Source organism: Schistocerca cancellata, chromosome 10 (genome assembly GCF_023864275.1).
Source record: "Schistocerca cancellata isolate TAMUIC-IGC-003103 chromosome 10, iqSchCanc2.1, whole genome shotgun sequence".
Lineage (NCBI taxonomy): Eukaryota > Metazoa > Arthropoda > Insecta > Orthoptera > Acrididae > Schistocerca > Schistocerca cancellata.
Window position 1 is genome coordinate 78861373 of NC_064635.1, and position 17993 is coordinate 78879365.

The window sequence follows — 17993 nt, forward strand, 5'->3', positions numbered from 1 at the left end:
GAAATTAAAACAATTTCTTAATGGCAACTCCTTATACTCATTAGATGAATTTTTGGATATAGTAAGTGGGTAATTTCCCCAATACCCCAAAAAAAGGTATTACGAGGGTCACTCCAAAATAAATGCACACTATTTTTGTAAAAATACATTTTTCATTCTGGATGTGTGAAAGTTTTACAGTGTGTAGATACATCCTTCCCACTTGTTTTCAAACTTAGGTTAACCTGTTCCCGTGAGTGGCGCCGTCACAGCATGTCTTCAAGGTCGCTTCTACACTTGACGTTCGTCAGAAGCAACGTGCTGTCATAGAATTCCTGTTGTAAGACGTGTATATTTTTATTGTCTATTGTCAAACCACAATTTATGAAAGATGTTTATATTTTATTAATAGGATTAAGTGGGAATAATTAATATTTGTCATGTTGGAAATAATTGTGGTAGCAGAGAATGTCTGCACCAAAGTATTGTTGGCAAGAGAGACCGCACACTGATATAATTTTAAAAAGGGCGGGAGGGACAGCGCATGGATACATTTTAAGAAAAGAGCGGGAAAGACCGCGCCCTGGTGCGTTTTGTAATGGTAGCAAGGATTGTCTGCACCAGAAAGCATTGTTGGCAGGACAGACCACACTTGAGCGTTCGTAGGAAGTCAGTAGTAAGCGAGATGTGAAGCGAGTCGGTAGCAGGTCTGAAGCGAGAGGTTGAGAGGAGCGGTGTGCCTGCCAGCCACTAGCTATGATTTACAAGAGATCATAAACGGATGTACAGGACATCAGCTAACTATTATCATAAGAGGAACTAATATTATTGAATTAATTTTTTGAGAAACTCAAGACTGCCGAAGGTATGTTTGCGCATTGCTAGTTGTAAGAATATTGTAAAAAGTAAGTCCCGTTTCAACGTTTGTAAAATTATTTCATTCAGAATATAATTAATTTTTGTCAGCAATATTGCATTACTGATTATAATCCATCTAAAAAACCATCAAAAAATTTTATTGTTGTCAAGAAAAAGTTTAACTATGAATTACGTAACATCAGTCAAATTAAATAAAGAATGTCAGCTTTGCTATTAAAGAATAACGTCAGCTTTGGTAATAAATACAGCCACTTATTATGACAGCCCACCAGCAGCTAATAGAGTATAGTAAAACAGAGTAAGTATATTCATGTCACAGTTCGATGTAGCAGTCAGATGGCGATCCAGTAACAGTAAAAAAGGTAAGGAACAGTTTTGGGTTATTGCAGGTAACGACTGAGGGCCACGACGACGACACATTCTATGTTTATTCGAAATAATCAGAAAATAACTTTTAATAAGCAGCATTTAAATTTGTATGCTGAGATTGAGAAAGAGAATTAATTTGAAAGGGAAAATGTAATTTGTTATTATTAAGCAAGAGGTAGATATCCTAAGGGAAGGTTACATAGGTTATTGTAAAAGGGAAGGTTCCGTAACAAAAGAGATATAGAGGAGACGGGAAGGTTTCACTGTGCTGTGAAAACGAGACAGTGGGAAACATCCACAAGAGGTTGAAAGAGGTTTATGGAGATGATGCTGTCGATCGCAGTACAGTTAGTCGGTGGGCAAGCAGGTTACGTGATGAAAGCGGGCACGGCAATATTGAGGACTGTCCTCGCAGCGGCAGGCCTCGTACTGCACACACTCCAGACAATGTGCAGAGAGTTTGAAACGTCCCCTTAGAAAAATTATACATGACTGTGTTTAAACTGACACACAATATTTTTAGCGCAACGCAATCTGACTTTCAAAAATCCCTACAAAAGAATGGCCCTGACTAACATTAACCTATACCTTTCACAAATCACTTACCTCACAAAAATCATCGTTACTCGAACTACTGCAATACAGCGAGCGCCACTACTGCCAGCTAAATAAAAGATTCAAACTACGGAGGGCACTAACTACTGATAGGCATAGCTAGCAAATGAAAGATTTTAATAGAGAACAAACAATGTATTTACCTTACCAGTGTTCAAAAGTCATAATATACATAGCAGTTCATGACATCCAGTCTTACAAATTGCGAAAGTCCGCCATTCCTCTCCCCACATCCACCACTGCTGGCGGCTCACCTCCAACTGCGCAACGCTGCGCGCTATGAACGTCCAGCCGCCCCAACACTACAATGGCCAACAACAATGAAAACCAGCCACAGACTGCACACAGCACAGCCAGTGATTTTCATTCAGAGCGCTACGTGGCGTTACCAATATAAAAACCTAAACAGCCTACTTACAAGTTAACGAATTGGTGACTGCTGACAGACGCACCACAGTGAACGAATTGTCACGCTACGTTGGGATAGGGGAGGAAGTGTTTGCAGAATACTGACAGTGTTGGTGTTAAAAAAGGTTTGTGCCAGGTAGGTTCCCAGGATATTGACAGTGGCTCACAAAGAAACAAGAAAAACGGTATGCAGCGAGCTTTTGGAACAGTACGAGAATGGTGGAGATGAATTTCTTGGAAGAATTGTGACAGGTGATGAAACATGGCTCCATCATTTTTCACCAAAGACGAAGAGGCAATCAATGGAGTAGCATAATGTATTTTCACCCAAGAAAAAAAATTCAAAACCACACCTTCTGCTGAAAAAGTTATGGCTACGGTGTTTTTCGATTCCGAAGGACTCTTGCCTGTGGAAATCATGCCAAGTGGAACCACCATAAATTCTGATGCATATGTGACGACACTGAAGAAACTTCAAGCTCGATTGAGTCGTGTTCGACCACATCGGCAAAAGCAGGATTTTTTTCTATTGCACGACAATGCACTGCCACATGCCAGTCAAAAAACCATGGAAGCGATCACAAAACTCGGATGGACAAAGCTGAAACACCCGCCTTACAGTCCTGACCTGGCTCCATGTGACTATCATCTCTTTGGGAAACTGAAAGACTCCCTTTATGTAACAAGGTTTGAAGATGTTGACTCCCTTGTGCACGCCGCCAAACTGTGGCTCCAACTGTAGGGGCTGCAGCGGGAGTATTCCACGATGTCATTCAACAAACTTCGCTTTTTTTTTCAACCGAAATTCGCCGGGAAAAATATGTGTTGGATTACTTATTGAGAGCTCCTCATACATCGAAACTTCGTTAGCTACGAGGGCTATTCGGAAAGTAAGGAACGATAGGTCTCGAAATGGAAACCACAGTGAAAATCAAAACTATTTTATTTGCAACAGTTAGCTACAACCTCCAGCTACTTACCTCCTTAGTCGCTGATCCGACTTAGACGTTTGTCGCAGCGTTGTACCAACTTTCTGATACCCTCGTTATAGAAGGCAGCCGCCAGTGCTTTCCGCCATTCTCTACGCTGGCCTGTAGCTCGTTGTCTGTGCCAAAATGTCGTCTTCATAGCCAGCGGTTCATGTGAGCAGAGATGAAACTCACAGGGAGACAATTACGAACGGTATTGTGGGTAATCAAACATTTCCAATTTAAAACGATGCAGGAGCATCTTCATTGCCCCTGCAGAATGCGGCTGAGAATTGCCTTGACGAAGATACCGCACGACAGTTATGTAATGTTGGCTGCATAGCTTCAGGCGAAATTTCTCACCAGGCCCTCGTACTCGGAGGGAGACACTATTGTTCTAGGTATGTTTATGTGCTCCCTGTGTGCACAGAACTAAAAAGAACGACGTAACGCGATCGACGGGAATACTAGAGACACTGTCCAACACACCTGGGCAAAACTTCATCGGATTTTCACTGTGGTTTCCATTTCGCAACCAATCGTTCCTTTCTTTCCAAATAGCCCTCGTACTTAGAATGGCCATTTCTTTCCTTACAAGGGGAGGCCACGACGTTTGGAACTCGGATTTACTGCAAACTTCGCACACTCGTAGTACTCCATGACGACAACAAAACGTGTAAGCAGTAGCGCGTACTTCTCAAGCGTTATTGAGAAAATCGCAAGATAATTTCGGTCGTCAAATATATACGTGTGCGTGGCCACTTTTACCACGAAGAGGTGACAGCCGAGTGGTCGCCGGCACGGTAGCTCAGCGTGTTCGGTCAGAGAGCTGCCTGGCCTCTGCAATAAAAAAAAAACTAAGTGGAAGGATCAACAAACGAACTTGAACGGATGTCAGGTGACGTCCGCAACGACCAAACACAATGATCAACAACCAAAAAAAAAAAAAAAAGTGGTTCGCGTTCAAGCCCCGTAATCACTGGATCGATGGATCGAGTCCCGCTCGTAAGTTTTTTTTAATTTCTAACACCGTAATTTTCTTTACTATTTGTATTACAATTGATATAATGGGAAAAATACGTCTAATCGAATGAACTTTTATTAAATTTACAATTTTCTTTGGCAGACTACAAATTTTTACTATCACAAATAATATAATATTCATAACTATCGATCAGTAAACGACCAAACGCATAAAGTGATACTTAAAATGTATGCTTGTCTGCGATTTGAGAAATCCCTTATACCTGGAAGGAGTCCTAAACAACTTGTTACCTCAAAAAAAAAAAAAATGGTTCAAATGGCTCTGAGCACTATGGGACTTAACTTCTGAGGTCATCAGTCTCTAGAACTTAGAACTACTTAAACCTAACTAACCTAAGGACATCACACACATCCATGCCCAAGGCAGGATTCGAACCTGCGACCGTAGCGGTCGCGCGGTTCCAGAGTGTAGCGCCTAGAACCGATCGGCACTTGTTACCTCCAAGTTTTAACTGGCACAGATTGCTTTCGAAAGATGCAAAATTATTCGTCGCTTTCGACATGACGAGTACAAATTGCAGGATGGTGTTTTCCGTAAAAAGATGGAAAACATAAACGGCACCAGCTGAATAAATGCAATGTTTCCGCATACGCAAGGTCTTTTCAGGTTTTCCGTGGAAAAACAAACGACGTTAATATTTTCAAAAATCTCTCTTTCAGACGATAATTTGGAAGAAAACCATGCATAACTCAGCATTTCCTTAAATATTGGTCATGCAGTATCGACTGTATTTTAATTGCGTCTTCACGAGAAGCAATTTCTCGTTCTCTTTTGATTAAATACGAACACTTTTGAAGACATGGACAAGCCTGCATTTTCAGTATCACTTTATGGTTCAAATAGCTCTGAGCACTATGGGACTTAACTTCTGAGGTCATCAGTCCCCTAGAACTGAGAACTACTTAAACCTAACTAACCTAAGGATATCAGACACATCCATGCCGGAGGCAGGATTCGAACCTGCGACCGTAGCAGTCGCGCGGCTCCGGACTGAGCGCCTACAATCACTTTATGCCTTTGGTCGTTTGCTAGTCGACAGTTATGGTTCAAATGGCTCTGAGCACTATGGGACTTAACTTCTGAGGTCATCAGTCCCCTAGAACTGAGAACTACTTAAACCTAACTAACCTAAGGATACCAGACACATCCATGCCGGAGGCAGGATTCGAACCTGCGACCGTAGCGGTCGCGCGGTTCCAGACTGTAACGCCTAGAACCGCTCGGCCACCCTGACCAGCGACAGTTAAATATATTGTATTGTTTGTGATAGTAAAAATTTGTAGACTGCCAGATGAAATTGTTAATTTAATGAAAGTTCATCCGATTACACGAATTTTTCCCATTATATCAATTGCAATATAAATAGTAACGAAAGTTACTGTGTTAGAAATTACAAAAAACTGACGAGCGGGACTCGATCCATCGATCCAGAGATTACGGGGCTTTTTTTTTTTAATAGTACTACTACTACTACTACTACTACTACTACTATTACTACTACTACTACTACTACTAGTAGTAGTAGTAGTAGTAGTAATAGTAGTATGAAATGTGGGCTGGCAGGGGTAGCGACGTAAAAAGGAGAAAGTGAGAGCCAACAGCACCCGGTGTTCCCAGGCGGTCACCCATCCAAGTACTAACTGGGCCCGATGTTGCTTAACTTCGGTGATCGGACGAGAACCGGTGTATTTTTTTTATTTTTGTTTTTGTTTTTCCTTTTCCTTTTTCTTTTTTTTAATACTCTCCAAGTGGAATGGAACCGCATCCTATTACTCACTTACTCTATCTCTGGCTTTCCTTTTTTTCCCCTAATATATATATATATATATATATATATATATATATATAATTATTATTATTCACGTTTGGGCCCTACTGGACCACGCGAAGTACAATCACGGGGCATTCAGTTATTTTCTTTTAGACTTTCTCTCCGCCCAAATTGTTTTCATTCTCTCGGAATGAGCTCTTTTCCTTTCATCAGACCATGTGGTTCCAGTTTTCTTTGGTTTTTCAGCTTGACCAACTACCCAGTCATGAATTTTTTGCCTAAATAATTTTCTGTCTTGAATTTCATGTTGATATATATATATATATATATATATATATATATATAAACCGCACGACAGTTATGTAATGTTGGCTGCATAGCTTCAGGCGAATATATATATATATATATATATATATATATATATATATATATATATATATATATACAGATACTATACATCAAGACTTATTTTTGCTACAACAACATGTAAGACGCAAGAATGAAATCAGAGTGCTAATCATCGAAACTTGATTGCGAGACTAAATGGACAATTGAGGGAAATAAGAGGAGCTCGCACACATATTCACAAGTGAAAGTGTAGAGTTGTTTCGCAAATGCATGATGCGCTGATAAGAAATGGACTTGAACGTTAACCACTCGGCTGCCGCCGCTTCGTGGCAAAAGGGGCCACGCACATGCATATATCTGACGACCGAAATTACCTTGCGACTTTCTCAATAACGCTTGAGAAGTACGCGCTACTGCTTACACATTTTGTTCTCCTCACGGAGTACTACGAGTGTGCGAAGTTTGCAGTAGACCCGAGTTCTAAACGTCGTGGCCTCCCGCTGTCAGAGTTAAATAAGACAATGTGTTCACGACACCAGAACCCAGAGAAGACAAAAACAAAAGGAATCTCGTCTTATGGCGAATGAGCGCGCGGGCCGCTCGCTGTGGGACTCACCCCATGAATATGGTGCCGTTGTAGGGCAGCAGGGCGCCCGAGACGTAGGCGAGCAGGACGCCGGCGGTGACCATGAGGTTCTGGTAGACGCCGAGCGCGCCGCGGATCGCCACCTCGGAGATCTCCTCGTTGTAGAGCGGCGACACGACGCAGGCGGCGCCCATGGCGAAGCCGGCCAGCAGCCGGCCCGTGTACAGCAGCGCCACCTGCGTCACGCACGCCGCCTGTGTGGGTGGCTCCAACCACAACACAGTGCCCCCTGCCGTGGGGAGTCACTGGCCCAGCAGAAAAAAACTGGGCTCACCTGCAGTGTGGGCCTTGAGCCCGTATTACCCAAGCACCTGAACCCTACACCTGTACATCAGCGCCCCAAGCGTGCATATCTGTACTTCACGCCGACCTACACTACTGGCGATTAAAGTTGCTACACCACGAAGATGACGTACTACAGATGCGAAATTTAACCGACAGGAACAAGATGCTGTCATATGCAAATGATTAGCTTTTCAGAGCATTCACACAAGCTTGGCGCCGGTGGCGACACCTACAACGTGCTGACACGAGGAAAGTTTCCAACCGAGTTCTCATACACAAACAACAGTTGACCGGCGTTACCTTGTGATGCGTTGTTGTGATGCCTCGTGTAAGGAGGAGAAATGCGTACCATCACGTTTCCGACATTGATAAAGGTCGGATTGTAGCCTATCGCGATTACGGTTTATCGTATCGTGACATTGATGCTCGCGTTGGTCGAGATCTAATGACTGTTAGCAGAATATGGAATCGGTGGGTTCAGGAGGGTAATACGGAACGCCGTGCTGGATCCCAACGGCCTCGCATCACTAGCAGTCGAGATGACAGGCATGTTATTCGCATGGCTGTAACGGATCGTGCAGCCACGTCTCGATCCCTGAGCCAAAAGATGGGGACGTTTGCAAGACAACAACCATCTGCACGAACAGTACGGCGACGTTTGCAGCCGCATGGACTATCAGCTCGGAGACCGTGGCTGCTGTTACCCTTGACGCTGCATCACAGACAGGAGCGCCTGCGATGGTATACTCAGCGACGGACCTGGCTGCACGAATAGCAAAACGTCATTTTTCGGATGAATCCAGGTTCCGTTTACAGCATCATGATGGTCGCATCCGTGTTCGGCGACATCGCGGTGAACGCACATTGGAAGCGTGTATACGTCATCGCCATACTGGCGTATCACCCTGCGTGATGATATGGGGTGCCATTGGTTTCACGTCTCGGTCACCTCTTGTTCGCATTGACGGCACTTTGAACAGTGGACGTTACATTTCAGATGTCTTACGACCCGTGGCTCTACCCTTCATTCGATCCCTGCGAATCCCTACATTTCAGCAGGATAATGCACGACCGCATGTTGAAGGTCCTGTACGGGCCTTTCTGGATACACAAAATATTCGACTGCTGCCCTGGCCAGCACATTCTCCCGATATCTCACCAACCGGAAACGTCTGGTCCATGGTGGCCGAGCAACTGGCTCGTCACAATACGCCAGTCACTACTCTTCATGAACTGCGGTATCGTGTTGAAGCTGTATGGGCAGCTGTACCTGTACACGCCATCCAAGCTCTCCTTTACTCAATGCCGAGGCGTATAAAGGCCGTTACTACGGCCAGAGGTGGTTGTTCTGGGTACTGATTTCTCAGGATCTATGCACCCAAATTGCGTGAAAATGTAATCATATGTCAGTTGTAGTAAAATATATTTGTCCAATGTATACCCGTTTATCATCTGCATTTCTTCTTGGTGTAGCAATTTTAATGGCCAGTTGTGTATTACGCCATCGGCGCGGGATTACCTGGCGCACGTGCGCAGTAGACGCTAATAATGCTCGAAACGGAAATAGAACTGTCTGATCTCTGGTAAAGTCGGTCGTCCTACCGTGTGATATATTCGACCGTCATTCGTACTAATTATTTCTGTGTTTTTCATCATTATTTATTACCTAACTATTATTCTCTCATGTGGGTTACTACTGTTCTCAATTACAAACTCAGCAGTTAGTTTTATATTACGACACTTGGTTACACAGGTATATGTGTATATAAATTTACATTCATACAGCATTTTGCACATGTAGGACGCACTTGTTTTTGGAGCTATTGCACTGACAGTGACAGTACATCTTCGAATTAGGGCAGAACGACGACAAAAACGAAAAGGCAGACGTTGCTGAGTTCGACCCCACTTGAAAAGAAGGGACGAAGGCAGGAGGACATATTAACTGCTTATGAAAGGACTGAGGCCCGAAATTCCGCAAGAATTTCGGAACTTCGTGAGGATGGACATTGCCTGTTTGGAGTCGCTGCTGTCATTAATAGAAGATGGAATTTGCAAGTGTGGCTCAGTCATGAGAGAGGCTACGTCGCCTTCTCGAAAGTAAGAATTAAATCATGTGTTTATACGTTATGTTATCGTACAAGTCTAGCCACTGATCAAATGCCGGTACACGTCCTGTTATGTTGCAGACTTGTTGTAACATTACGTTTTCTGGCAACTGGGGATTTTCCTGGGTTTTAGCCTGAGAACAGCACAGCCCACCATTTCAAAAGTTGCTGTGGATGTATGCACTGCAATTTGGCAATATGCTGCACTTCAAAGAACCTGTACCAAAAGATACACTTGTGTTATTTTTCCCAGTTTGTGTGTGTGTGTGTGTGTGCCACTCAGTGTTTTTTTATCAATTGAAGATGTGAAGTCTGGAAATGAGCCCGTGATCATATTTTTGGCACTTTACTTTACAGGTCCGTCTTGATCACATAAATTTTTACACTACTGGCTATTAAAATTGCTACACCAAGAAGAAATGCAGATGATAAATGGGTATTCATTGGACAAATATATTATACTAGAACTGACATGTGATTACATTTTCATGCAATTTGGGTGCATAGATCCTGAGAAATCAGTACCCAGAACAACCACCTCTGGCCGTAATAATGGCCTTGATACGCCTGGGCATTGAGTCAAACATAGCTTGGATGGCATGTACATGTACAGCTGCCCATGCAGCTTCAACACGATACCACAGTTCATCAAGAGTAGTGACTGGCATATTGTGAGGAGCCAGTTGCTCGGCCACCATTGACCAGACGTTTTCAATTGGTGAGAGATCTGAAGAATGTGCTGGCGAGAGCAACAGTCGAACATTTTCTGTATCCAGAAAGGCCCGTACAGAACCTACAACATGAGGTCGTTCATTATTCTGCTGAAATGTAGGGTTTCGCAGGGATCGAATGAAGGGTAGGGCGAAATGTGGTGACAGTGGGCTATGGGAGCAGACGACCAAAGCGAGTGCCTTTGGTAACAGCACGACAATACACGCAGCGCCTCTCTTGGAGTTGCGGTCATACGAATTGGACCCTAGACGACTGGAAAACCGTGACCTGGTCAGATGAGTCACATTTCGGTTGGTAAGAGCTGATTGTAGGGTTCGAGTGTGGCACAGCCCCCACGAAGCCATGTTCCCACGTTGTCAACAAGGCACTGTGCAAGCTGATGGAGGCTACATAATGGAGTCTGCTGTGCTTTGGTCCATGTGAACCGATCATGACTTAAAATGGTTATTGTTAAATTAAATTTTCCCTGAGACATTTAAGTCTCTAATTTACCTACGATAACATTGGAAGCTGAAGAAGTAAAGAAGTGAACTAAAATTTGTGTCGCTGCTGGTACTCGAACCCGGGTATTCTCGCCTAGGAGGCATATATGCTGACCATTACACCACCACAACATTATGGTCAACATAGCTGCATGAACTACTCAAGTCAAACATCCCCCTCTACCCCCAACACACACTCTAATTCACATCTCCCCTTATAATGTCTGCCTAGTAAGCAAGAAGACCCGGGTTCGGATCCCTGCCGCAGCACAAACTTTAAATCACTTCTTCAGCTTCCAACGTTATCGTAGTAATGGTTACGTTCGGCTGCAACAATGCGCAGTGTTGCCAGGTAACAACTGTTCGTTATTGGTTTGACAAACATTTTAGACAGTTCGAGCAAAGATTTTGGCCACCCAAAGAGCCCGACATGAATGCCATCGATTACTTATGGGCAGTAATCTAGAGGTCAGTTAGTGTGCAAAATCCTGCACTGGCAAGACTCTCGCAATTATGAACGGCTATAGAGTAGGAATGGCTCAGTATTTCTACAGGGGACTCCCAACAGCTTGTTGAGTCCATGCAACGTCCAGTTGTTGCATTATGCCGGAAAAAGGAAGTCCGACACGATATTAGGAGGTACACCGTGACTTTTATTACCTCAATGTACAAATTACATCATGCATGGCTGACAATAGATGCACTGAAAAAGAAAGATTTGTTTAGCCACTTCTGCAGTTAAGATATTGGTATATTCCTCCCGGTGGTCACCCCAACAATTTAACCGTATCAGCCTCTTCCATCTGCTTCTCGTCATATTTTAGGCAATTACTGGGGAGGGTGGGGGTGGAGAGAAGAGTTCTCAAGTATATGTTATTGTACGTCCCTGTATTGACTGACCAAGTGCAACAGGCTTGGAATTTCATCCCGCAAACTGACATCCGGCACCTGTATTCATGCATGCTCGCTTGGATGCTTGCATTCAACGTTCTGGTGAGTACACTGGTTATTAATTTTGCAATGGCTTATTTCGTGTTTAAATTAATCTGTGATCTTAAAAGTTTAATCTGTTAAATATGTTACATAGACCAACGTATTCCTGAAATTTCATTACTGTAGATTAATTATTTTTGTTGCTGCGATTTTTTCCGAGGGTGTACACCATACCATACGAACTGTATTCTTGTTAATGAAAAGGAAAAGAAAATCCAGATAAACCGAAAATTCGGATTAATGACGACCGCATAGGCGAGGTACATGCGTACAGAAGGGTCTAACATGAAACCCCGTGGATCACCACCTGTTAAGTATAGTTGGAGTCACGTACAACAGTAGTCGACTTCAGGGTGTTTCTATGCACCTGATGTCACACATTTTTCCGACAGCCAGCGAGCGTTCAGTAGTATTCTGAGCGCTCTGCTGTGAATTGCAAGCATTAAACCTGGTCGCAGGAGTTTAATTCCATTTGTTACTAGCTGCCAATTTTGATGATTGTGGTAAGCGACAGATTCGAGATAAGCGAGCCAGAGACACAGCTTGTATGACAGACGCTTTCTTCAAGCGCACAGTCTTTCAATCTGGTATCGAAAATGTCGTTTTTGGCTTTGCTGCAATCCCTGTCAATTCCTTGACCTGAACGGACGGCCATTGTTCGTGATTTTTAGGTCCAATTTGGACGGTGCCTGACAGCTAAATACCATACTCTTTCCTATTGACACCGTTTGTTTCTTGTCAGAGAGATACGGTCTGAAGCATTTGGCAGGATTTCCTGTTACGTAAAATTGGCCCCTGGAAATGTTACTGACGAAACGTTACTGATATGTCGAATACAAATTACAGGGTGACAATTATTGAACTATATGAAATAAAATCGTCATAACTTCTCTACGGTTTGTGTTAGGACGTTCAAATTGCACGGTTGGTCGCTGGGCATTATGGGAATTAGTACGAGCTGTGTGGTTTGGTTTAGCGAGGAAGCCGAATTTCATTTCAATAAGCAGAACTGGCGCATTCTGGGGACTGAGAATCAGCATTTCGCGATGGAGGAGTCTCTTCACCGTCGACAGGTGACTGTGTGAAGTGCAGTGTGCGGTCACGGAATAATCGGTGCGATATTCCTTGTTGGCACGATGACTACCGAACGATACGTTAAGGTTTTTGAAGATTATTCCATCCCCATTATCAAAAGCGACCCTGGTGTCGACAAGATGTGCTTCATGCAAGACGGAGTTAGACTCTATCGAAGCAGGAGAGTGATGTCCGGGGGAGCACTTTGGGGACCGCATTCTGGCTCTGGAGTACCCAGAGCATACTGGCATGGACCTCGATTGGCCGCCACATTCTCCGGATGTCAACACATGCGACTCCTTTTGTGGGGTATATGAATGATATTGTGTACAGTAATAACTCCAAACACATTGCTGAGCTGAAAACAGCCATTCAGTACACCATCGACAGCATCGATGTTCCGACACTTCACCGGCTCATGCAGAATTTCGTTATTCGTCTGCGCCACATCAACGCTAATGATGGCAGGCAAGTCTAATATGTCACAACCTAAATCCGAATATCTGTAGTAACTAGTCCATTAAATTTTGGGCATGCAGCCACTCAAATAAAATTTCTTCCACCGATATTTCGGCTGCGTGTCGTCCGGCCATCATCAGAGTAAGTCGCTAGACTCTGAGGATGGCCGAACGGTACGCGGCCGGCTGGCGTGGCCGAGCGGTTCTAGCCGCTTCAGTCTGGAACCGCGCGACCGCTACGGTCGCAGGTTCGAATCCTGCCTCGGGCACGGATGTGTGTGATGTCCTTAGGTTAGTTAGGTTTAAGTAGTTCTAAGTTCTAGGGGACTGATGACCTCAGATGTTAAGTCCCGTAGTGCTCAGAGACATTTGACGGTACGCGGCCGAAATATTAGTGGAAGAAATTTTATTTGCGCGGCTGCATGCCCGAAATTTAATCGACTACTCATTCTGGAGAGAAAAGTTGAAAATACACATCTGTAGTGGCGTTTACATGTTAAATAAAGTGTGTGCGAGCCGTAGTTTGTAACTAATTTGCTTTTTTATCACGTTGTGTTGCATTAGTATAACGGCTAGAGCTTAATATAGGACTCTTTCCTATTGACACCTCTTCTTTCCTGTCAGAGAGATCTCAACAATAATGGGAAATTTGCTGTTACACAAACTTGGCGTTTGCTAATGTTTCTGGTGAAACGCCATTCACATAAACGAGAAAAAGTAGGAGCCCTGAGATGGATCCATGTGGAGCAGAAAAAAAAGGAAGGGCACTATGATGGGTCCTTGTGGAACAGACGAAAAGAAATGGCCCTAAGATGGATCCTTGTGTAACAGGAGAAAAGAAGGGGCTCTAAGATGGATCCTTGTGGAACAGGATGAAAGAAAGGGCCCTAAGATGGATCCTTGTGGAACAGTAAAAAAGGAAGGGCCCTAAGATGGATCCTTGTGGAACAGGAGGAAAGAAAGGGCCCTAAGATGGATCCTTATGGATCAGGAGAAAAGAAAGGGCCCTAAGATGGATCCTTTCTGAACAGGAAGAAAGGAAGGGCCCTAAGATGGATCCTTGTGGAACAGATAAAAAGGAAGGGCCCTAAGATGAGTCCTTGTGGAATAGGAGAAAAGAAAGGGCCCTAAGATGGATCCTTGTGGAACAGAATGAAGGAAGGGCCCTGAGATGGATCCTTTTGGAACAGGAAGAAAGGAAGAGCCCTAAGATGGATCCTTGTGGAACACTACATGTAATTAATTTGCAGTGGGATAGTGCCTGATAACTTGCTACCATACTCTTCCCTACTGACTCTCCTTCTTTCGTACGTCATAGGAATACGCGAGAAAAAGTAAGATCGATCGTTGTGAATCACCACTTGTAATTAGTTCCCTGTTGGACGGCGCCTGTACCTTACTGCCAAATGAAGTGAGTAGCCGGTGAGTGTGTGGTGCTTACGGATCTGCCGGCGGCGAGCACGGCGCCCCAGGAGGCGAGGTAGGGCAGCACGAGCAGCAGCAGCGTCGGCTTGCGGCCCAGCGCGTCGGCCACGAGCCCGGCGGGCAGCGAGCCCGCCATGGCGCCCAGCGCCACCAGGGAGCCCAGCCAGGAGGCCTCGTCGTCCGTCAGCGGGCGCGACACGTACGCGTCCAGCGGCGCCGGCGCCGCCGGGGAGTCCCCCACGGCCGCGGCCGCCGCCGTCGCGTTGCCCGACTGCAGGTAGGGCAGCGCGTTGCTCGACCAGCCGTCCACGTAGCCCACCGACAGCGTGCTCGTCGTCGCTGCGAAGGCACACCTCATGTAAGACCACTCACTGGCACTCCTGATGCCTGTGTAACTGCAGTATCTACTTGACCTTGACGTTCCATATTGTATCTCACGTGCAAAACAAATATGTAATGTCATACACTGAGATGACGATGATGTCTGGTTTGTGGGGCGCTCAACTGCATGGTCATCAGCGCCTGTACAAAGTCCTAATTTTCACACAGTCCAATTTTTCACGCGATCTAGTCGAGTCGAAATCATGAATGATGATGATGGTGATGACGATGAAATGATGAGGACAACACAAACACCTAGTCCCTGGGCAGAGAAAATCCCCAACCCAGCCGGGAATCGAACCCGGAACCCCACGATCAAGAAGCAGCAACGCTAGCCACTAGACCACGAGCTGCCAACTGGCACCAGTTGAGCTGTGCAATCTAGCCACTGTCATGAATGATGCTGATGAAGCGGCGAGGACAGCACAAACTCCCAGTCCCCATGCTCGACTGGCACTAGTCGAGCTGTTCAATCTAGCCACTGTCACGAATGATGATGATGATGATGAAGTGATGAGGACAACATAAACACCCACTCCCCAGGCAGAGAAAATCCAGGACCCCGTGATCCAGATGCAGCAACCCTAGCCACTAGACCACGAGCTGTGGACATTGAGATGGCGTAAGTCGTGGTTGGTTGGTTGGTTGATTTGGGGGAGGGGGCCAAACAACATCAGTCCCATCAGATTAGGGAAAGATGGGGAAGGAAGTCAGCCCTGATCTTTCAAAGGAACCATCCCAGCATTTGCCTTAAGCGATTTAGGGAAACACAGAAAACCTAAATCACGATGGCCGCACGCGGGTTTGAACCATCATACCAGAGAATGCGAGTCCAGTGTGCTAACAACTGCACCACCTCACTCGGTCGAAAGTCATGGGACAGCGATATGCACATATACAGATGGGACAAAAGAGCAGTGCATTGGAACAGCTGTCATTTGTACTCAGCTGATTTATGTGAGGTTTCCAACGAGATTATGGCCGCAAGATGTCAATTAACAGACTTTGAACGTGGAGTGGTAGTTGGAGCTAGACACATGGGACATTGCATTTAGAACATCATTAGGGAATTCAATATTCCGTGGTGTCATGAGTGTGCTGAGAATGCCAGATTACAGGCATTGCCTCTGACTGCGGACAACGCAGTGGCCGACGGCCTTCACTTAACGACCGAGAGCAGCGGTGTCTGTGTAGAGTTGTCAGTGTTAACAGATAAGCGACACTGCATGAAATAAGTGCAGAAATCAATGTGGGACGTACGACGAACGTATTCGTGTCGAAATGTGTCCTTAATGGGCTATAGCAGCAGACGACTGAAGCTAGTGCCTTTGTTCACAGCGCCTCTTCTCGACTCGTGACCATATCGGCGGGGCCCTACCCGACTGGAAAAGCGTGGGGTGGTCGGATGAGTCCCGATTTCAATTGTTAAGACTGACCCAACGAAGCCATACAGAAAAGTCAACAAAGCACTGTGGAAGCTGGTGGTGGACCTACAGTGATGTGGGCTGTATTTACATGGAATAGACAGGGTCTTCTGGTCCAACTGAATCGCTCATTGACAGAAAGTGCTTACGTTCAGCTCCTCAGAGACCATTTGCAGCCATTCATGAACTTAATAAACGTAGTAGGCTGTAATGCGATTTTTATTTAATTGCGCGATAAGCTACTTTCGACTACGTGTCATTGTCAAGCACATTTGTAACATCTGTACGTCACGTCATTCTCAGATCACATTTAATCGAAAATGACATGAAGTAGAGATGGTACAGATGGGCCCAACAACATGCTGAATGGACTGCTCAGGATTGGCATCACGTTCTCTTCGCCGATGAGTGTCGCATATGCCTTCAACCAGACAATCGTCGCAGACATGTTTAGACACATTGTCCAGCGAGTTCAGCAAGGTGGAGGTTCCCTGCTGGCATTATGTAGGGCCGACGTACGCCGCTGGTGGTCATGGAAGGCGCCGTAACGGCTTTACGATACGTGAATGCCATCCTCTGACCGATAGTGCAACCATATCGGCAGCATATTCGCGAGGCATTCGTCTTCATGGACGACAATTCGCGCTCCCATCGTACACATCTTGTGAATGACTTACTTCAGGATAACGACATCGTTCGACTAGAGTGGCCAGCATGTTCTCCAGACATGAACCCTAACGAACATACCTGGGATATATTGAAAACGGCTGTTTATGGATGACGTGACCCACCAACCACTCTGAGGGATCTGCGCCGAATCACCGTTGAGGAATGGGACGATCTGGACCAACAGTGCCTTGATGAACTTGTGGATAGTATGCCACGACGAATAATGGCATGCATGAATGCTAGAGGAAGTGCTACTGGGTACTAGAGGTAGCAGTGTGTACAGCAATCTGGACCACCACCTCTGAAGGTCTCGCTGTATGGCGGTACAACATGTAGTGTGTGGTTTTCATGAGCAATAAAAAGGGCGGAAATGACGTTTATGTTGATCTCTGTTCCAATTTTCTGTACAGGTTCCGGAGCTCTCGGAACCGAGGTGGCGCAAAATTTTTTTTTTTATGTGTGTATGTGAAATGTGCGTATACGGCCAAAGTCAAGGGTAAAAAGCTCCTCCTAAACTCCTGAATCGTTTTCAGTCAAACTATATCGAATGTATCACAGTGAAAGTAAGAACCACCAGGCTGATATTGGGGTGGAGGTGATAACGTGGAGAGCAAAGACGGAGGAAGAGATGGACAGTCAGAGGGAGGGAAGGAGGACATGACACAGATATGCAGGAAAAAAGAGATCGACAGAGAGATGGGTTGGAGAAAATGGTCCGAGGAAAGATAGAGGGGATGGGCAGAGTGAGGGATGAGAAGCTGGACAGAGGGAGTGAGAGAAGGTTGTCTAACAGAAATTTTAAAAAAAATTCATGTCCAAGCAATACTGAGTACTTAGACACTTTATTGTAACTACCAATTCTGCTTGATGAACGTTAAGTGGAACGTCATCCACATATATGAGGAATAGGTATGGATCCAAGATAAAACGTTGT

General features: G+C 45.1%; 1 protein-coding gene across 1 annotated transcript in view; it reads right to left on the bottom strand.

Moving 5' to 3' along the window:
* LOC126106140 (facilitated trehalose transporter Tret1-like) overlaps positions 1-14943 on the bottom strand; it is a 63139-nt gene extending 48196 nt beyond the window's left edge. Inside the window, exons 1-3 of the mRNA XM_049912383.1 lie at positions 14858-14943; positions 14602-14815; positions 6999-7234 (exon numbers count right to left, since the gene is read on the bottom strand). Coding sequence (XP_049768340.1) covers positions 6999-7234; positions 14602-14815; positions 14858-14943 — 536 coding nt within the window. The remainder of the gene's footprint in view (positions 1-6998; positions 7235-14601; positions 14816-14857) is intronic.
* Between the last annotated feature and the right edge of the window lie 3050 nt (positions 14944-17993).